Here is a 20,204-nt window from a genome sequence, read left to right as displayed (position 1 = left end):
TGATGTAGCTCTGGCATGGGTGATGCATCCCAGAGCTATGACACGACCACAGAGAATGTGATCCTGAAGGTTTAACGCATTTTCTCCTTTTGTGCATTGTTGAGCATGTCTTTTACCAACTGGTCAGGGAAGCTTGGCCACAGACAAGTCTCTGCTAAAAGCCCATATCTAACCAAGACTCCCTTCTCTTCCAGGTGATCCCGATGCTTCCCAAGCTGCTCTGTGAGGAGCTGTGCAGTCTCAATCCCATGAGAGACAGGCTGACGTTCTCTGTGGTGTGGAAGGTGACTCCAGAAGGCAAGGTACCTCAAATAGCAGGCTAATCTGCTAATCAGTTCTCCTTTGGTGTCCAGTCCCTGCTCTTGCAAACAGAGTGGTAAAAATGTCATCCCTTAACACCCAGGTAGACAGCAAAGGACTTGTCGGTGAATAGTGGATGAAGTAGAACTGTCCCTGTGTCTTGTCTCACTGATGATACCATGGAACTTCCAACTGGGATGATCTTGCAACATGGTGGGGAAAGAAAGAATATTTGTATGAATCTCAGGAACAGAATTGCCTGGTGTATGAATCTCAGGAACAGAATTGCCTGGTGTATGAATCTCAGGAACAGAATTGCCTGGTTCTTGCCAGGTCACCCATCCATTTAATGTTGTACCTCCAGCAGCAATTCAAAGCTAATGCTTTGGGTGGGACAAGCTGTTGCCCCCTGATTCCAACCCTGCCGTGCTCTCACAGGCAGTTGTGCAATTCGGTGGATGTGGGCAGTATCCCTTTGTGGCCTCTCTGGTAAAACAGACTATTTCAGCCTCTTCAGAGCTGCTAATTGCTTCGATCCAAATAAAGCATGATGGCTCTTCAGCACAGGCACAGCTCCATCCTCTGTGTGTGCTGTTTCCAGGGAGCGGCTGCGGATGCTGCCTGTGTGTGCAGCAAGCTGCGCTCCGCTCCCTGCCAGCCCTCCCCAGCTCTTCGCTTCTCTGCCTCTTCTCTCCCACACTTTGTAACCCCGACATTCTACTCTTCGGTGATGACAGGGTCCCCTTGCTAATGGAGGAGGGCTCAAGACTGCTGGTACCAGAGGACTCTCCGATCTATGAGAAGTACACTTATTGTACACAGAATCGTTTTTCTTCAAACAGTGTTGTGCTTATACACAACTCTCTCTGTGGAGAGTATTTCCTGTGCAAATTTGGTAATTTTTCACAAAGATTAACTTTACTTCCTTATTATTGTCCCTGCTGCTCCAAAGGATACTGAATGTTGTTTTGTGCGTTAGTAAAATAGAGTTGCAGTCCTATGTCTCCATTACTCCAGCAAGTCCGTGCTCTGGCACCAAGGTGAGTTTTATTTGTTCACTGTGAAACGCGTTTCACTTCCTATAGCGACAGCATGATTGCTCACAGGGCCTTTTAATAGTAGCTACTTGGTGGGCCTTTTATTGACTCTGAGTGGTCTTTGAACAGCTAATAGTCAAGTCTTAATTAAAATAAGCTTTTAATTAAATCTTATGTCTCATCCCCTGCAATATATACATTATTTGCTTTTCAAACAGTGTTCAGACCAACCCTGTCTGACCAGTGAGGAAATGGAGGAGCTGCAGCATCTGCCTTTCACCTGCCCAGGGAGCTGATCCCTGCAGGAGCTGTGCCCTTGGAAAGCAAACTGCCTATGGCCGTCTGGGCAAACTGCTTCTCCTAGGAGCCTTTTGGGGCTGCAATCAGAGTGGAGGTCACTTGATTTGAAAATCGGGTGAGGGCTGGAGAAGAATTTACTCCGTCCAAGAGGAAAAGCGGTTGTAGGGTTTTTGCCCAGCAGGTCATTCTTGTCAGAGCTTATCTGTGAGTTGGGACAGAATGTGTCTCCTGTGTTTCTAGGTGTCACTCTAGCCTAATCGCAGTGTAAACAGGATCATCTGCTCTCCAGGCTCTGCTGGGTGAAAGGGAGGTGTGTCAAAGGCCCCCACATGGCCTTTGAACCTCAGCCGGTGGTGGAGAGCCATGAGAACGCTGACACCGAGGACAGGACATTCCTCGGTGGGGGATGGACGGGGCCAAAGGGCGCTTGGTTGCACCCCGTGTGCGCAGCAGTGTTGTAACCTTGGGCTTGCAAAGCGGAGCCCAACTGCACCGCTGGAGGTGGGAGCCGCTCTGAGCCGCCGCTGTTACTGTTCCAAAGCAAATAAGTCTAGAGCTAATGCATCTCCCAAGGAAAAGCCATGCAGATTCCTCACTTGAATGTGACTATTGATAAGTTGTTGGGGTTTTTAATTCTTGTTTCTTTTAAAAAAATAATGCCAGGCTCAGCCCTTTCTGGGAGACAGGCACTTTCTTGTTTCTATTGCTTTTCAGTTCTGAAGTTTTTATCTTCTAGTTTTCCATAAGCACAACAAAATATTGCCTGTGCAGTGCTCCACAAAGCTCAATGGACTCCAGTGGGATAGTGTGACATGATCTGAGAGGATTTTCCAAGGGCAGAGGCATTAACCATATTGTAGCATCTGTGCTGTTCTTCAGAAGCAGAGCTGGGCGTTTATAGGAACAACGTAGCACGTTCTTGTTCAGATGCAGTCAACAGAAAGATATTTGAAAACAAACGATGCGACTCTCCTTATAAAGTTATTGCCTGGTGATGTTTGAAGCACAGCCCTGCCGGTTCCTTCTACCAGTGAGGAAGAGAAATTGCTTTAGTTTGAAACAACCTTTACAAACAATGTGTCTTCCAGGCTCAAAACTGTTGTCATCAGCCAGGACGTGATATGGATGCTGCCTTGCATAGGGAAAGTCCTCAGCCTCACGCACAGCTATGTCTCACCCTCAAAGAGACCCATACCACAGGGACAGTGCTGATGGGAGGGTTTCCTGATTTTTTCGCTGATTTTCATCACGTGATGTGCTGGGGACTACAGCTTTTTCTCAAAAGTAACCCAAGCTGGGGAAGGGAAGCTTTAACTCTAGAAGTATCTCAGATAGTGGTACTCTGCCTGGGTACTGGGTGCACCAGGTTTGCTGTGATGGGGGAGACCTTGCAAACCTGTCTTGTGGGCTGCTTGTAACCTCCCGGTCCCAGTTCACAACCCCCAGGCGCTGCTCCTCAGCTCTGCGTTTGCCCACCTGTCAGCTGCTGGTACCTGGATCAGCCAGGCCTGTGGGCTTTCCCTGCAGAAGCGAAGCTTGCCCATTCCGCTGGTGGGGTTTCCAAACCAGGGACAGGAGGCTGTGGTTACCCTAAGCCTGCTCAGATGGCTGCTGAAGGCAAAGACAGAGGACATTTCCAGCAAATACTTGGACGGTGGGCAGAGTTAAGTTAGCGTGCCCTGCAGCAAGGCTGAGTCTGGCAGCTCTGCTCACTACACACAGGGATTACTGGACTGCACGGGGCAAGATACATCCAAAACGCCATTCCTTGCCTGTCTGAAGTGTGTTTAATGCATCCAGGCAAACTTGGTGAGAAGGTGTTTATTGGGTACGTTAACAGGAGACCTCTCAGGGTTGTCACTGTCCGGTTCACACCTGTTAGAGCCATTGCAGAATGGAAATTGGACGCTCTGCATCACGCTGCTTGGTTGCTTTTGAGAGACCAAGAACAGAAAAAAGGAATTAGGAAAACAGAGAAATAAAAGAAGTTTAATGTCTGCTAGTAATGGGCTGCCTGTCCTGACACTTTGCCCTGAATGTAGCCTGCCTGAGATTTGAAATTCTAGCTATATTCTGGGAGGCCAATATGCTGCATCTCTTGGCTTGCAAGGAAGGAGTGGAGTTCTGCAATATTTGGCCTTTTCTAAGGAAGCAGAAAAATGAGATTTTGTTGAAAGCTTCAAGTTCAGACAGCGAAGTGGAAATCTGGTCTGTTGCCTCCTGCGAGGGACAGAGGAGCTCTTGGGAAGCCAGTGGCAGAAAGCACCATGTAGCCCCAGAGCTGGTGTTCAGCACTAACCCAGGGCTTGGGGAAAGTGCTTCTCTGTGGAATTACCCTTCTGGTTTGTGCCCAGTCTTAACTCTTTAACATGCACGTACATGATGGAATTGCCTCACTTTATAAAGTACAATGAGGGTGCTTTCCAAACACAAAATATTTAGTGTAGCATAGTGCAACAGTGATGGCCAGAATTGCTAGTGACCTTTAATGCAGAAATTAATAGCTGGAGATGGAGGAACTAGCAGGGAAATAGAAGTTGTGTCTCAAAACAGTTGAACAGCAAACTGAAAGAGCTGCCTCTTACAACTGTAGGGTCTGTAGAAGTGCTCAACTCAAATGAAGGCTGCTCAGCCTTGCTCCGAGATCATCTCAACAAGGGACTATCCCTTTTTGGTGCCTGGGTACCATCCATGCATTACTGAAGTCTGACATATCGTTGTTACCAACTGATCTTTAGCTTGCTGGAAGTGGATCAGTTAAAGAGCAGTGCAGCCCCTTCCACACTACAGATCATGCTCGCTTAATATCAGGAGGTTTTTTGAGTCCAGCAGGTTTCATCAGATGTTGCTGACCTGCCAGATATGGATCCTGCATCACCGCAAGAAACTGGACCGCATTTAACAGGATGCAGCAGAGGGTAGAGCAGATGCTGCCAGCACTGTCACAGCATCTCTGTCCAGCTTTGTGACTTTCTCTTCCTTTTTTTTCTCTTTGGAAGAGGGGCACAGAATAACCACGAGCCGAGGGTCAGAGTAGTTTACACTGCAAGACATCACTTGCTGCATCTCCGCTATTAGGACATTTTCTAATTAGAGATGAGCTTAAACGCCCTGTGACTTTCAGAGCTCTGAGCTGCTGAGTTACACTGCATGTTTGTTCTGTGGGGCAGAGGGAGGCAGCAAAGGTGTCTTGGGGATCAATCCTTTTATTTTAAGAAGAGGGTTTGCCTCTCTGAAGCGATGTCCTTGCTGAGTCTGTCTGAGAGAGAGCTGGCTGTTCTCCCTGGACACCATCACTTGCAGAATTTACCTTGTTCTGTTGTGCTGATGAAGGGATGAGGTGACACTTGTAGCTAAGGCAGAATTACAGTTCTCCTTTCATCCTCTGAGCACTTGAGCTCTGAATGGTTTATCACAGGCTGCAGCCATCTCCAGAGCCCTCGTGCCAATGCTCTTGACTTTTCTGAACACCTTCTGCCCTTTGTCCTTCTGTGCTTTCTCACTGGCTTGATGAGCTTTTGGGCTCTCTTACATATCTCAGCTGAAGGTAGATTTTCCTTTCTGCTTTAAGAAATAATTCTGAATCGCTGCTTCTACGTTGGTAGTCTGTTACAGAGTTTAAAATGAGAGTGGCTTCTGGTTTAAAATAAAACAATTTTATAGATAATTTATCGATCATTTTCCTCTAGATTCCAAAATAGTTTGGAAGCCCAGAAAGGCTTGAGTTTGGGTCTAGGACCATAGACATGATCAGAGCAACAAGGGGTCAGTGACTCTCCTCCAGACCCACCAAAGTCCTCCTCAGACACTTTCACGAGTGCTAATCAGACACTGGGGTTCCTGCAGTACTCCTGAAAACAGTATTTTAGGGCCAGCCCCTTGTGCCCTGCTGGCCACACTTTAATTGAAGAGGTGGAACGCAGTCTGCTGTGTTTTAGATAGGGGATCCTTTCTTGCATGTGTGCATCTGCCTGTTGCCGCTGCTGCACCCGGTAACCTTTGAGTGAATCATAGAATCACATTTCGGTTGGAAGAGACCCTCAGGATCATCAAGTCCAACCATAACCTAACTCTAGCACTATGTCCGTAAGAACCTCGTCTAAACGCCTTTCAAACCCCTCCAGGGATGGTGACTCCACCACTGCCCTGGGCAGCCTGTTCCAATGCCCAACAACCCTTTCCGGGAAGAATTTTTTCCTAATATCCAATCTAAACCTCGCCTGGTGCAACTTGAGCCCATTTCCTCTTGTCCACTTGCTACTTGGGAGAAGAGACCAACCCCCTCCATGCTCCAACCTCCAGCTGCTTTCAGCTCCTGGGTGGGCTGTAGTTCTTTGAGCTCTATGAAGGAGGGAAATCAGGTAGAGGAGGGTGATCCAAGCAGTTCCCTATGTATATGCACAATACATTGTACATATACATGCTCCTGGACACTAGAGAATCCATACAGACAAAAGGCCTGATGTTCCCAGTATGAGAAGATCTTCACTTGAAGATCACGATCAATTCCGAGGTCTGGTGTCATTCCTTCCAGTGTTTGTACAACTTCCCAAGCCTTTGCGCACTGCATAAGTCCTCAAATCAATTAACATTTCCCAATTTTGCAGATCCTTGACGAATGGTTTGGGCGGACAGTCATCTGCTCCTGCGTGAAGCTGAGCTACGACCACGCACAGAGTATGATCGAAAGCCCCGGGAAGGTGTTCTCACCTGAAGAACTTCCCCCTGTCTCCCCTCAACACTCAGTAGCTGAGATACAGCAAGCTGTGCTGAACCTGCATCGAATCGCCCAGCACCTCCGCAGACAGCGCTTCATCGATGGTGCTCTGCGCCTGGACCAGGTGAGTCCAGCCCTTGCCTGGGGCTCCTGCTCCACAGTTTCATGTTGTGCGCCCTAAGGGTTTCCTCATCAGTCTGAAAACTCAAGGGGGAAAATAGGGCTGAAATAGAAAGGCAGGTTTGTGCGCTAATGTCGTCTGAAAAGTGGCATCAAATGATGTACCAGAAGCACTAAGTAAAGTAGGATCAAAGGAAAAAAGTTCATGTTTTTTAAGGAGCGTTCCATCTTCCAGCATTTTCAAAATCTTAAAACCCTGGTGGAGTGGGTAAGTAACTTACATGGTGAAACACATCATGATGGTGTCATTCATTATCAGGCAGCTCAGATATCCTTAGTGCACTTTTCACTGTGAAAGGCTTTTTGTTCACATTTATTTCTGTGCTTGCAATACTCAGGTTTTCCACATCTTTCATAGCAGTTCTCTGGGCAGGGAAAATGACTGTATGTTATCTAAGTTAATGCTTATAAGCGTTGGGTGTGTTTCAGAGAAAGAAATGCTACTGAGGAGGCTTTCTGTCTGGGGTGATTTAAATAATCTTGTATCAGTTGTGGTAGTGTCATTTCTATTTTACAAGTAGATCCAGTTATTTTATATTATCACAGCAAAAATACTTTTACATTTGAGGTTCAGCTTCTCAGTTTTTGTGGATAGGAGGTTGCAGTAATTTACAGAACCCCGTGGCCTTCCTGAGCAGGAGACAAAATAATCTCTTAATATAAGGAAGCTCCATTGTTTCATTTTGCAAAATGAACATGAGTCAACATAAGGATATTGCTGAGATATGTAAACAGGACTATTGTATGGAAGAGGTATGTTGCAACCCTTCCATTTTACTCAGCATTGTAACGTTGCCTCCAGTTGCAGGAAAAGTCTAATTTTAGAGAAATCACTGGAGAGCAACAAGAGCAAGAAGTGTCTATAATCTGTGACCTTCCCCAGCAGAGCACATGGCTTAGTCTGGCGAAGCTGCTGTGAAGAGGAGACAGTTTGCTTTTCACCATGTCCAAGGTGGACAGGATGAGACGTTTGTATCTTGAGTTTCAGTAGAGAAGGTTGCGGTTATACTTTAGGATAAACTTTCTGGTGTAGCATTGTGGTGTCTGAGGCTATCTTGCCTACATCTGTTGTAGGAGGACTGGTTAGGCACACGTAAGTGACCCTGGAGCAAGGACATTTGCTCAGGGTCCCTTCTTGCTCAAAGGAAATAATCGTTCTTAAAACTATATTCAGATACTTTTTGGAAATCAGACTCCCACTTTGAAGTCACGCAGAATTTTCTTAAAGCTCCTTTGGAACAGAGGCCTCCCTCTCTGAGATTTATCATACAATGGCTAGTAAGCTGGGCTTTTGTTCCCAGGCATGCTCTGAATGCTAGAGAAACATAACAAACCTAGCCCTTGCACTTGATGAACTGGGAAGCCTTGGAGATGCCTGAGTTGCAACAACAGTCCATGGTGACTGGGAGCTGTGGCCCAGAAGGGTCACCAGTAGCGTTGCACAAGTCACACAGTGCAGTGCTGAGTGGTCACCAAATGTGCCTGAGTTGAGTACCTGTTGTTAACTAACCTCAGAGAAAATATGTTTTAAAACAGCTGTGACATTTTCGATGAGAAGGTTTGGCCAGGGTAGCATCCTGCTCCAGTGATACCCCGTAAAAGATAAGTGGTGTTTTGTTTTGCTCTGTGCTGTTACAGAGGAACCATTAAAGAGAACGTATTGGAGCATCATTTGTGAGATGAAGGTTAAAAGTCACTGCTAAGGGCACCAGAGAGAGCTGATTTCTACTCAGCCTTCTTCCTAACCAACGTGATAAAGTGAGTTATGTCTCACAAGTGGCACTTTATGCTGTGCAGAATCTCTCTCCCCTGGCAAGGGTGTCAGAGCAAAAGTGATGGTCTTGGAAAAGGAAGTATATTTTAGTTCAAGGGACACTTCCAACATACTTACTCTTTTCAAGTGCTGCCTTGATAGTTGCAGTTTGATAAACTACACCATCCCCAGCACATGGAGAAAGCAGTTACTGTAAGGCCTGAGCACGAGCGGTGTGTGAGGGATGGGTGTGTGGATGTGGTCAGTGGCGTACGGCTGGACAAAGCCATCTGTAGCTTTTAATAGAAGGAGATGAGTCCCTCTGCCTTTGCTCCCCCACTTCCCTGAGTTCCCATGGACTTAGATGTGCGCTGGGTCTGACTTCCAGCCCCAGGCGAGCGAGCGAGGGTGGGTCCGAATGGGAAACACACCTTTCTAATCGCTGGACCTCTCACCGATTTCCTGTTGAGTAATGTGAGTCCTGAACAATGGAAGAGAAACTCCAGCAGGAAACGAGGGGCAATGAATTATCAGATTCCAAATAAATATGTGAGCGAAGGAAATGATCATCCCACAGTCTTATGGGAGGGGGTGGCTGGACAGGGATGACTCCTGCGCTTTTTTTCCCAAGGGATACGAGCCCTCTTCTATACATTGCATTATGTTTGAGAGACTCTCCCGTAGGGTCACTCCTGATTGAACAGTGATACCTTTTTATATTTTACTTCCACCCAGCTGTATTTCAACCTGATGTGCTCTCGTGCTTCCTGTTGGTATTAAAAAGATCTTTGTGGGAAGATTCTCCCATCTTGCTTTGCCAGTCGCTGTGGTGACCTTGGGCTGGTGCTCTCCCTGCCTGCCTCAGTTTCCCCTTTGAAATGATATTGCTCTCCCCCATAGCATCCTGATAACTGAGGATTTATTCCCCAAAACTAAGAACATCTCTCTCGTGAAGCCATTCGTGGGCATAGATTTATAACAGCAGAAATATTGGTTGGCCAGGGAACACAGGATGGCTCCGGTCAGATGCAGCAGCGTCAGGCTGGCTGTGCCGTGGTGAGGGGAATGTCTCCCATTTGAATGTCGCTGCTGAATTTTTATGACCTAGTGTGAGAGCAGCATCTGCTTGCCCATGGGTTTATTTTTTAGCAGTAATTTTAGAAAATGAAGATTGGTTGTTTTTTTTTTTTAAATAACTTGGGAATTACTAATCTGGGTCGCACAGAAGACCTTGAGGTAGCACACGGTCCTGAAAGCTTAGGATTTGTGGGTTCACTGTCAGTATCTATGTATCTCTTTGGGGCAGTGTCATGTTGAATTCCTGCCCCAGTTCAGTCCTGGCCATGGCAACCCACACCCCTGCCACTCTTTGTCCCAGTTCCTTTCGTGCCTCTGTAGGTGAACCCTGCTGCATTGAACCTTGGGTCTGAGGACCTTCTTGGAAACTAGACCCACACATCTGTCTCTACGTGGGATCTTGCTGTCCCCATGGGCCCCTTTTGTGGCTTTTTCCCTAGAATATGGTTTCCTGTGCTGCCTGCTGGCTTCCGAGCTCCAGAAGACATCTGAGAACTGATTTTTAGAAGTTCAAAGTCTTTGCACCTTCATCAGCTGAGGAGCTTATGAAACTTTGTCCACACAGCCAGAGATTAATGTATTTCTTTTCCTTCTCGTTTGGAGCTGCAGCTTTTAGATGTAAAGGCAAGAGGTGCTGTGCACTGTGGCTTTGTGAAAAAATGTTCGGATATTTACAGTATTGTCTTCCCTGCCACCTCCTCGCTGCCCAGGACCGTGAAATGCCACCCCTGTGCTGTCCTCTCACAGCTCCTGCTGCACCCGCACTGTGAATTGGAGCAGCGATCTGACCTGGTTTAGAAACCAAAGTGAGCACAACCCTCGACTTTCCTTTTTTTTCCTGGCCAGGTTACTTTGAAGCTGGATCACTTCCCCAAACCACAGCTTTTAGAAACACTAGCCAAAGAATCAGATAGAAACTTGCTTTCAACAAAAACCATCAAGTTTGCAGAAAAGCTCATTAGCTCGAGCTTGCCTAGAGGAGACCTGCTGATAAATGGTTCTCTTTTTGGCTTCAGCAGATTATAAATGAATCACGAGGACAGACGCCTACAAGAAGACAGGTTAAAAAGGATTTCTGTGCGTATTTAAAATGAGAATACCCCGGGATGCTGATTTGTCTCTATGACAACTGTTTGTGAGCTGAGCGGTGGCTTTTGTTGTGCCGGTGATTTCGCCTTCACCAGCACCCGTACACCTGGGTGCTCCAAACGATGGCATTCACCAAAGTTCATCGTGAGAAGAACCCAAAGTGCATTTACGTTTAGACCGGTTAATGGCATTTAATTGTTTGCTAGCATAGCTTCTCTCCTTGTTTTCTGCGCAACAGACATTCAGCTTGGCAGGTGTGTGCGAAAAGGGAAGAGAAAAAAGGATTAAAATGGCAAAGATGAGAATGTTATGCAAATTTAAGGGTTGAATTGCTGGTAAAAGGGTCTTGCTTTTGCTTGCTCCCAACCTGCATGCAGTGCCACTGTCTTGTTGTCAGAGAAAGGGTCGCTTTTCCCTGTGGGTCTCTATTGTTTTGAGTAACTTAAAGGTAGTAAAAATTGTATTATTGTAGCTTGGTACCACACTGGAGACCTTACCTACGGTCTGCCCAGTGCCTGCTGGGGCCGAGGAAGTAAGAGATCTTTGAGAATAGCTTTTTTTAATTAAGGTTGGTGGGACTCCTGTAGTAATAAAGTATTGCTGCTTCAGGAAACAAGCATAACGACTCCAGACCCCAGAATGTGTGCAGAATAGCAGCCCCAAAACACCCAGGTGTGTGTCATACTGGATATATTAGCCAGCTCCGTGTAGTTTTTGAAGCTCTCAGAACTGGCTCTGCCTATCGATGCGAACAGCTCTGAGGAGTTGACTCAAGCCATCCACACACAGAAAACCGGGAGGAAGAAAGACGTTGTACGTGCAGGATGTGCCATTGTGTTCAGTTGTGGCTAATGGGCTAGGACAGAAACACATTTTTAGATAGTAGATCCTGCTAATGTTGTTTAATTGGAAATCTCATGAGCTGGAGATTAATTACTATCACCATTAACATTTTCCAATATGAATGACTGCAGGAAATAATTATGGGAAGTTGTTTTGTCATGTTTCCTGACTCATATCTGTACAGTAAGCATTCAGGTCTTCTCCTCTTCTTGCTGTGTGGAAGCAGTAAGTAGTTCTACCCTGGTTAAACAGACATGGTATGCAAAATAAAATATATTAATATAAAAATGGAAGGCACTTCAGGGTGGAAGAACTGTTTACATGGGGCAGCAAAGGCCTATAATATTGTATAGACCTCAGTTAACAGAATATACATATGTTTTCCGTACTAGCACAATCTGAATTTATGTCTTAAAATGCTGCTGGGGCAGGAAGGGCGTCCTGGCCTGAGCACCCCCTGGTGTGATGCTGAGGTTTTCCAGCCACAGCTGCACTCTCAGTGCATGCACCTTTCTAGGGAGAGGAGTAAATGGCTTTGCTCCAAGCCTTGACCCTTGGCCATCCTCACGTCTACCCAGGGAGCGTGGCTTTTGTTGGGTTTTTGGCCAGACTCAACGAGAAGGTCCTGGTGCTCATCTTCTGGGATGTGACATTGGTACCAGATTCATCCGGGATTTGGTTCCCTCGGGGTAGATTCAGGTGTGTATCCCGACACTTGCTCTGATCCATGAGAAAACCCAGCAGACACATTTATAGAATCCTGAAAACGGCTGTTACAGCAAGAGCGCGTGAACGTGGCAGCAGGGGCAGGGTGGGCTGTACGTATGATGCTGTAAGATAAATGGAAATGCAGACTGACAAGGAGCTTTCACTATTCACTTGCTATCACAATTCCACCATTGTCTGCTCCTTCTCTTTGATGTCTGGTTAAAGAGACATCGCTGATACCCAGAATGGGGACACCAGGTGCTGTACGATCATTATGGACAGTTGCTTATACTGTGTGATACATAAGACAGCTGGGGGGAAGTTGGATGTATTTGGAGATTAATTTCCTTTGGGGATTTTATGTCTTTTTGCATAGCCCCAGTTAATATGTCAAAATGGGCATCTGAGGCCGCAGCTTTGTTCTTGGGGATACTGCTCTTCCCGGCAGGAGTGATCAAAATGCTTTTGCAAAGGTGTGTTAGTGAAGTAGGAGTGATTTTTGAATTATCTTTCCTGCAATACCACAGGGAACGTGATACTTTGCAGGCAAATATGAAATGTCGTCGTTGTCATCAGGATCAGTAAGTGGCTCAGGTCGGGCAGTTTGCACACACACCAAGGATCTGGCAGGAAGGAAGCACTGAGGGGTCTGTGTTGGCTGAGCATCTTTCTTCTTGCATGGAGATGTTTGCATTGCCAGTAGGTTTTAAAATGTTTTGATTAAATTAAGATTTTGAGTGGAAAGTCCTCAGAATCTAATCTTTTGCCATGGGACTTTATTAAAGTCCTCCCAGGGGTGTGAGTAGGATTGATGTTCTTGCACATGTCCTGTCGTTTCCTGATCGTTCTTTTAGAGCAGAGCAGCTGTGTCCCAGCAGGAGCAGGTGGTGAAGTGGTCGAGCTGGCTCTGGCGAGAGGGGGGACTCGGATGCTGGAGCACGGGGTTCGGCTGCGGAGCATCGTGCTGGGAGCCACTGCAGCCAGATGTCTGGGCAAACAGGGCCGGGAAGGAGCTCCCCACACAGTGGTGCTCTGGTGTTAATTTACCATCAGTAACGCAAGAGTGGGTTATGACTTTATTCGTCCTGGAGTAAGGATTCCAGCCACTCGCTCAGATATTCAAGTTCTCCGGTCGTGTACAAGTGTTTTGCTTCCAAACAAACACAGCTTAACCCTTGAGTTTTATGTAACCTACCATGGACCTGCAAGCTCAGAAACTTCTCCAAAACAAAGGGATCTTATAATTTGAGATGCTATCTGTCACAGCAATAGCTTTGTTCCACCTGCGAGCCCCTAGCAAGTGTCAGAGGGAGCCCAGCTCCATCCTTCCAGGCGATGAGAGCGGCACCAAGAGGTGAAGCAGTTGCCAGAGCTGACACGCTGAGTCGGTGGCAGAGCTGGCAGGATGAGCCTTTTCCTGATTCCCAGGCCAAATCCAGGGCATTAGGCCAGCGCTGACCATTCTCTTCCTCTCACGTTTATTACTGGAAGCTATTCAATAAGAATTGGTCGTTTTTTTGTTTCTGCTGTTTATTGCTGGCCCAGTTAAGGTTATTTTTTTTTTTATACCAGTTCCCCAGCAGGTGCTTCTCGTGGTACAGAGCAGAGAAACGAACCACGTCAGCACGAAGGGCTGAACCGTGGCCAGCACTTCTCTGCATCACAGAAGCGATCAGCGTGGTTCACAGTGGTCTCTGTCCCCAGTCCTTTCAGCTCTCAGCCTTTGCCCACACGTGCCGCTGTCCCACGGACGTCTCTCTTGCTCACACAAGACAGAGCTGCGATGGGCAGTACTTCGTCATACCTCCCAAATTGCTTGGCTTCCTCTGTCGATTGAATCAAGTTGGTGATCTCTTGTTGTAGAAGAAGGGTGAGCTGTGTCATCATGTGCTGACCTGCAGGTAGAGTTGAAGGTGGTTGCAGGTGCTCCGTATTCACGCGTGAAGCAGACATCTCTTGGTTTCCTGGGCTAGCTGGACACAGGTGGGTTTTGCCCGTGCTCGTGTGTTAGGCAGCCTGGGGTCACTTGCTTGCGGGGACCTCAGACAGTGTTTAATAGCATCTCTAGGGGAAAGAGAGCGCATCTGTGGCAGGTGGTGGCTTAGTGTGATGGAATGTGTCCCAAACGTGAAGCTCAGAGCTGAGGGGACAGAGTCCAGTGTTTGTTCCAGCTGAGCAAGCTGCTCGCTGGTATTTTTGAGGTTGGTAGGGAGAATAGTAGTGGCTTCTGAGGTTCAGGATGGCAAAACTGGTTCCGAATGAAGCAGAAACAATTGGCTCTTCATTGCCTCAGATAGCAGGATAGATAAAACCCAGGAAGACACGTTTGTGTAGAGTGCTGAGAGGAAATTCTTACTTCACATTTTCTACTGAGGAAACAATCCTTGCTCTGTGAGTCTTGCCCTCCAGTTGATGGTGTTTTTCTTCCCCGATGATGAACAGACATCATCAGAAAGTCCCTTGTTATTTCAGATTCCATTTATCACATATTTGAACAGAGACTTGACAAGTTTGGTTTGGTGGGGTTTTTTTCAGGTATTAATTATAGCTGACTGCATGGCTAATCCATCACTCTCTTTGGATGGGGCCACTGGGTGCTGAGTGACGTAACTTCAAATATGATCAGTCTGCCATAGGTGGAGATGTAGCAGCTCTTTGTCAGAGCCAGTTCTGTTTCACCTAACAGTAAATGGGAGAAAGGCTAATTGTATAATGAGAAAAGACAATGTTTGGAAGGAGATGAAAGATTCAGACATTGCAGTTCTGTGATTTCTCATTTCAATTCCAGAGTGAGAGCAGAGGAAAAAATTCTTGCTTTTTATGACCACAACTCATTTTATCAGGTGTCTCTGGGCACGCTCATTCCTCCAGAGCCCTGGGATCTTTTATCTTTTCTCATCTATAGCATGCGGATGCTGAAGTACAGAGAAACACAGAGAGCACCTGTGGTTTCCACAGCCCCTTGGAATGAGGCTACAAGAGTCTTCACCAAAATCCCAACAACTGGGCAGAGGATGGAGCTGGTCCTGCCCCATGTGAGGGAGCCAGCGCCTGCTGAAGTTGACCTTTGGGTTTGTCTTTAAACATTCAAGTCCAAGCCCGTGACTCCTGAAATTACACACCCTGCTAAAGTTTGCAGTGGTCCATTGGGAGCACATTTTGTTGAGCAACCTCTTGGTTTTGTTTTGAAAGCAAGTGGCTTTGAATCTGTCTTTAGTAGTCTAGATCGGTTATCTTGCCCTTCTCTGCATTTTGTAATAAGGAAGTTCTTCAAGCACATAAGCGTAATTCAGAGTGTAGATTTCCCCTGAATATGAATTGCATAAAATGGGAGCCTAAAGGCTGACATCTCAGAAAGGTTGTTGATCCACATTGCACTTTGTTTCTGAGATTTGTCCATACTTGGGATTTGAGAAAGATCTCCTGCTTGAATGTGCTCCTTTGGGCAGCGCCGTGTTCATTTGTGGGAGACACTGATTCCTTGTAGCTTCCTACTCCCATCCTGAGACACAAACACCCATCTCTCCCCACAGATACGTATTCACAAGCTGTTGCGTTGTCGGTGCTCTAAAACCTGACAGCAGTATTAAACTTTGCCCTCTGAAGGGAATGCAATCTCCAGTTTGGATCTAGGCTGGTAGCAGATATATTGCATTTATGCTAATTAGTTACCAATCAACCTGCTGACAGTTCATTGCCCATCTGTTATGAGGTACCATTGAACTGATGGTCACTTGAAAACTAAGCAAGAGGCAGCAAGAAAGTGGCCTCATGAGTTTGTTGGACTAGAGTGGTCTGAGAGATTTCAGACATCTGGAAGAAACCAGCCGTGCAAAATCACTGCGAAGGGGTTTTGTGGGTCATGCCTTTAAATGGACTTGAAAAACTTGTTTCTGACACATAAATACAAACTAACCAAGTACTCATTATTGTTTGGGCTTTTTAAGAAAGCCAATCTAGCCTGAATACAACAAAATTTAATTAGTGCCTTCCTTGACAATTGAAGTAAACTGGCCATGTCGTGGGGCTGGTCCCTCTGGTCCCGCTGACCCTCGGGGGCTGTAGAGCCGTAGCAAATCAGGTGTCCCATGGCAATGCTGCCGTCAGCCCTGCGACTGAGGAATTCTCAGTCCCGTAAATCAACACAAGGTTTTGCATTAGCTTTAAGGCTGCAGTTTCACCTCAATTTCAAGGTCTCTGTTTTAATCTCAAGACTCTCCTTTTCTGAGAAGAAACCTCATTGACTGAGCTAGCACTTTGCTTCTGATTAGCATGTTCGAGTAGAACCTGAACCCACAATACTAGGAAATAGAATGCTTAAATAGCTAAAATGGGATTAAAAAAAAATGCAATTTATTAAATGATTTCTCTGTCAGTGATGTGTTTAGCAGGTATAGAAGACAGAATGAACTAAAACAGACTTTGGCATTTCAGAAAGTGAGTCACTTTTTCTGTTGCATCATGTATAAACTTTTCCCTTCTCATGTATGTATGGTTGAAATTACTTTGAGGTTTTGAATTTTCACTTCAGCTCTCTGGTTTTTATTATTTTCAAGCATCACTGAAAGTGATGGTTGTTAGTCTTTAATACTGCATTCGCACTGCTTTGCTCTTTGGTTATTTTTTTATTTAAACAAGCCAGGGGGCAACATAGAGGTAGTTAAGTGAGCTGAGGAGTTACTGTTTTCTCATGTTTAGGTGGGAGTAAGAGGTGGGTGTGTTGATGGATCCATAATGTGGTGCCAGGGGGTGCTGCTCTCAAAAAGCCTTTAACAGGGAGGCAGCCTTAAAATCCTTGTGCAGCGTGGTCATCTCATTTCAAATTCTTAAGAAGCATTTGTACAGGTTCCTTGAAATCAGTTTAAAGACCATGAACATGAGTCTTTTCTTAGAAGAGTACAAAGCAGTGTACAGCGCCGCATGATGAACATGTCGCTCACAGGGTGATCTTGCTCTTGGGTTTGTTCAGTCCTCACCTGATCTCTGATGTTCACCATGCTGGAGGAGTGCTATTGCTCAGTGTCCCAGGAGTTTTAAGATGAATTCTAGAGCAGACAATGAATAGTCAGAGAGGCCAGGTAGAAATACGGCATCTAAATGGAGTTTCCATAGGTCCTGCCCTGCACGGAAGCCAGTTGGTCTCCACATGCCGAGGCCAACAAAATGATGTACGTGCTTCTTGGGGTGAAGAAGGAGGAGGTGGAGGTGTGTTAAACCTGCCCTTGTGTGCCCACATTGTAGGGAGAAAGTGGCTACTCCTTAGGAGGAACTTGATGACCTTCTTCCTCCTGAGTTCATAGCTGCTATCTGCAGTTCAGCACTGCAGGAGAGGGAGGACTCGTCCTCACCCCACGCAGTTGGGCAAAGTAACATTCTCTGGGCTTCATCCCTTCGGGAAAATTGTTGAAAGGCTGGCAGCTTCTACAACCCACTTCTCTGGGTTGGTGAGTTTCTTGCAGAGCTTCGGATCGCTGTGTTGCAGGCCGGGTTCATCCTTGCTCTTGTTGTTTGGTAGGTCTGTATTTTGCTTTGGACCCAGCACTGAGGAACAGTGATTTTGCTACAAGTAGCCTTTGTGATAGTGGTGGCATAGTGATGGGTACAAAATACAATTCGACTTGCTCAAAAGAACTTAAACAGCCAAGAAGTTTGTGCCACCACAGGCACTCCTCCCAACCCTCGTTAATTTTCATTTTGAAAAAGTTACATTTGGGGAAGGTATTTTTTTATTTGTCTGAAATAAAAAAACTTCCCTCCTTCGTGGAGCTGCTGCCCCAAATGTGTTTAGAACCCGCATGCAGCTGCCTGGTCTACCCTGTTTTGTTAGAAACTGCCTTGATCTTCAGTCTTGGCAGATCCCGTGAGAGCCCATGAGATCTATGAGGAGGTGACTCTGCGTTATGAGAGGGCAGCATTTCACAGCCTGTGAATGTCAGCGGTGACAGCGCGGCCCCTGGAATGTGCTGCGTCAAGGCTTGAGCTGCAGTTATGGCATCCTGGAAATGTAAAGCTGGAAAAGGCTTTAGGAGACGATGCTTTCCTTTTCCTGGCAATAGCAGGAGCTCAGCTGGCAGCATCCTGTGCCATGCGTGCTCTTGCGCTGTCACCGAGCCTTGGTAGCTGCTGAGACCTGTGGACCCAGAGCGAGTCCCTCCTGGGGTTGTCTCCCTGACTTTGACCCACTCGGCCATGCAAAGTGTGTGGAAGGAGTTTGCCCTTGGGCCTGTCCCCGATTAGTCATTGCCTGGAATGTGAAATACTAATGGCCTGCAGAAAGCTTGCGAGGGGCTCGGCCGAGCGTGCCAAGGTCCTCTGGGGCAGGGTTCAGCAGTCTGAAGGGCTCACCTGATTACAGCAGGGTGCTCATGCAAAGTGACTCACAGGAGATTATCTTTAATGTCATAGAGCATTTCTTCTCATTACACTTGACCAGACAACCTGCTGGCTGCTGTTGTGACGGGGTTTTACTTGACGTAGCTGCAGTGTGGGGAAATGCTGGGGTGCAAGGTGCCCTCTATTGCAATCTGGGCTGTGCAGCTCAGCGCCGGGGCGGCTGGGCGATAACCAAGCGGGCAAAGCCCAGCAGGGACCTTTGCTCTTCAGCCTTAGGTGGGGATTTCAGCCTTAGGTTGGGTTTATGGAAAGCAGCGTGAGGTTTGGTTTAGGGGAAAAAAAAAAAAAGTCCATTTGAAAAGCAATTTGTTTCTACTTTCTGTGAGCAAGGCTTCCAAACGGACTCGGTCAGTTCTGCAGTACAATCGACAGGACTGGAAAAAAATACCGAGTGAAGTAACACAGTGGCTGTGGTAAACATGAACTGAGGCCTTGGAAGTAGCTAATGGCATACCACAAAAGAGTCTCCTTTCACCCACCACGGGCCGTGCCAGCAGCGAGCGCTGCCAGCGCTGGCGTCTAGCAGAGGAAAGCATCATTTGGCTCCCTTTTGGATTTCATTACTCTTCCTGCACTCCCTCCTGCTCACAGCAAAAGCCTTTCCAGTTGTAAAGAAGAAGTTGAATTAACTCCCTCCATGTCAGTGATGGATGAAGCTCTTTCTCCCCTTCAAAGAGGCGAGCCGTGCCGGTGAATGCGGGCCAGCGGAGCTGAAAAGTCCCATCGGAACAGGGGAGCCCATGGGGTGACCCAGCTGTCACGCAGGACACCCTGGGGACGGCTCCCGCCGGTGCCCTGTGGGCAGGGAACAAAAGCCGCTCTCAAAACGCTCTCCCGGCCTCGAGGCTCATTTTTGTGTGTGTGTGTGTCCCACTTTCAATGGACTTGGGCACATCCCTTAACACCCAGGAGCCGTTTGTGTGGGGTTCAAAGCCTCAAAGGCTTTCGGAGGGTGCTCCTCCGCCCCGCACAAAGGAGGGTTAGCACGCCGGTGCTTGGCAGATCTGCTTTCAGGCGTCCGTGGCTAATCATATTAAAGGTGACCTCGTGGGCAGCGCTTTCCATTGTTGCCATATGTTTTGTCCAGTGCTTGAGTGATGTTGCGCATTGGAATGTATTCATGCGTCGCCTAATTTAATCACCAGGCTTAATCCTCTCTCCTGTTCTACACCCTTAGAATTTACTGGCTTCTTTCTAGCCTCCTGTGCATTGTCTGGGTCTCCTTCACAAGCTAATACTGATGTCTGGAGATATTTTTATTTATTTATTTACTTTCAGACTGTATTTAAAAGAAATAATCTTGACAGCAAACCCAGCCACCTTTCCAAAGGGTTGGGCGAGCGCAGTGGATGCTCTAGGAGGCTGATCCTTCGTCCCTGTGATCTTTCTCTTCCAGCTTTTCCATAGAGAAATTAAGGATTAGGCTCATGGGTTTAAAAAAACCAAACCAAAATACTACAAATGGAAAAATTACTGAGAAAGTGCTGTGTCTCCTTTTAATATTGTTGGAATAAATAACTAATTTTAAGAACTTGACTGTCTCTATAAAATACAGTGTTGGTTTCTTCCCTTAAAACTTACCACTTCGGTATGGACAACTCCAATTCCAGAATTGCCTGGACAAAATTAACTCGACAAAGCCCCGAGTCCATCAAGAAGGGAAATGGGCGAGTTTGATTTATGCAGAAGTACCACAAAAACCAGAGAGCCGTGTAAGAGCTGCCGTGCCCTGCGGAAGCCAGGCATTTCTCGGGAGCCGTGCTCTACAGACTGTCTTTTAAGGTTGAATTATAAAGATTTGTCTAAG

General features: G+C 46.7%; 1 protein-coding gene across 4 annotated transcripts in view; it reads left to right on the top strand.

Moving 5' to 3' along the window:
- The window catches only part of DIS3L2 (DIS3 like 3'-5' exoribonuclease 2), a 190,669-nt gene that overhangs the window by 119,620 nt on the left and 50,845 nt on the right, over window positions 1-20,204 (top strand). For all 4 annotated transcript variants that reach the window (XM_065072824.1, XM_065072823.1, XM_065072825.1 and 1 more), the window contains 2 exons: window positions 195-302; window positions 6,245-6,478. In XM_065072824.1, coding sequence (XP_064928896.1) covers window positions 195-302; window positions 6,245-6,478 — 342 coding nt within the window. The remainder of the gene's footprint in view (window positions 1-194; window positions 303-6,244; window positions 6,479-20,204) is intronic.

This window comes from Columba livia, chromosome 9 (genome assembly GCF_036013475.1).
Source record: "Columba livia isolate bColLiv1 breed racing homer chromosome 9, bColLiv1.pat.W.v2, whole genome shotgun sequence".
In the NCBI taxonomy this organism is placed as follows: Eukaryota; Metazoa; Chordata; class Aves; order Columbiformes; family Columbidae; genus Columba; species Columba livia.
Note: the sequence above shows the minus strand (reverse complement) of the source record. Positions and strands in the feature narration are given on the sequence as shown.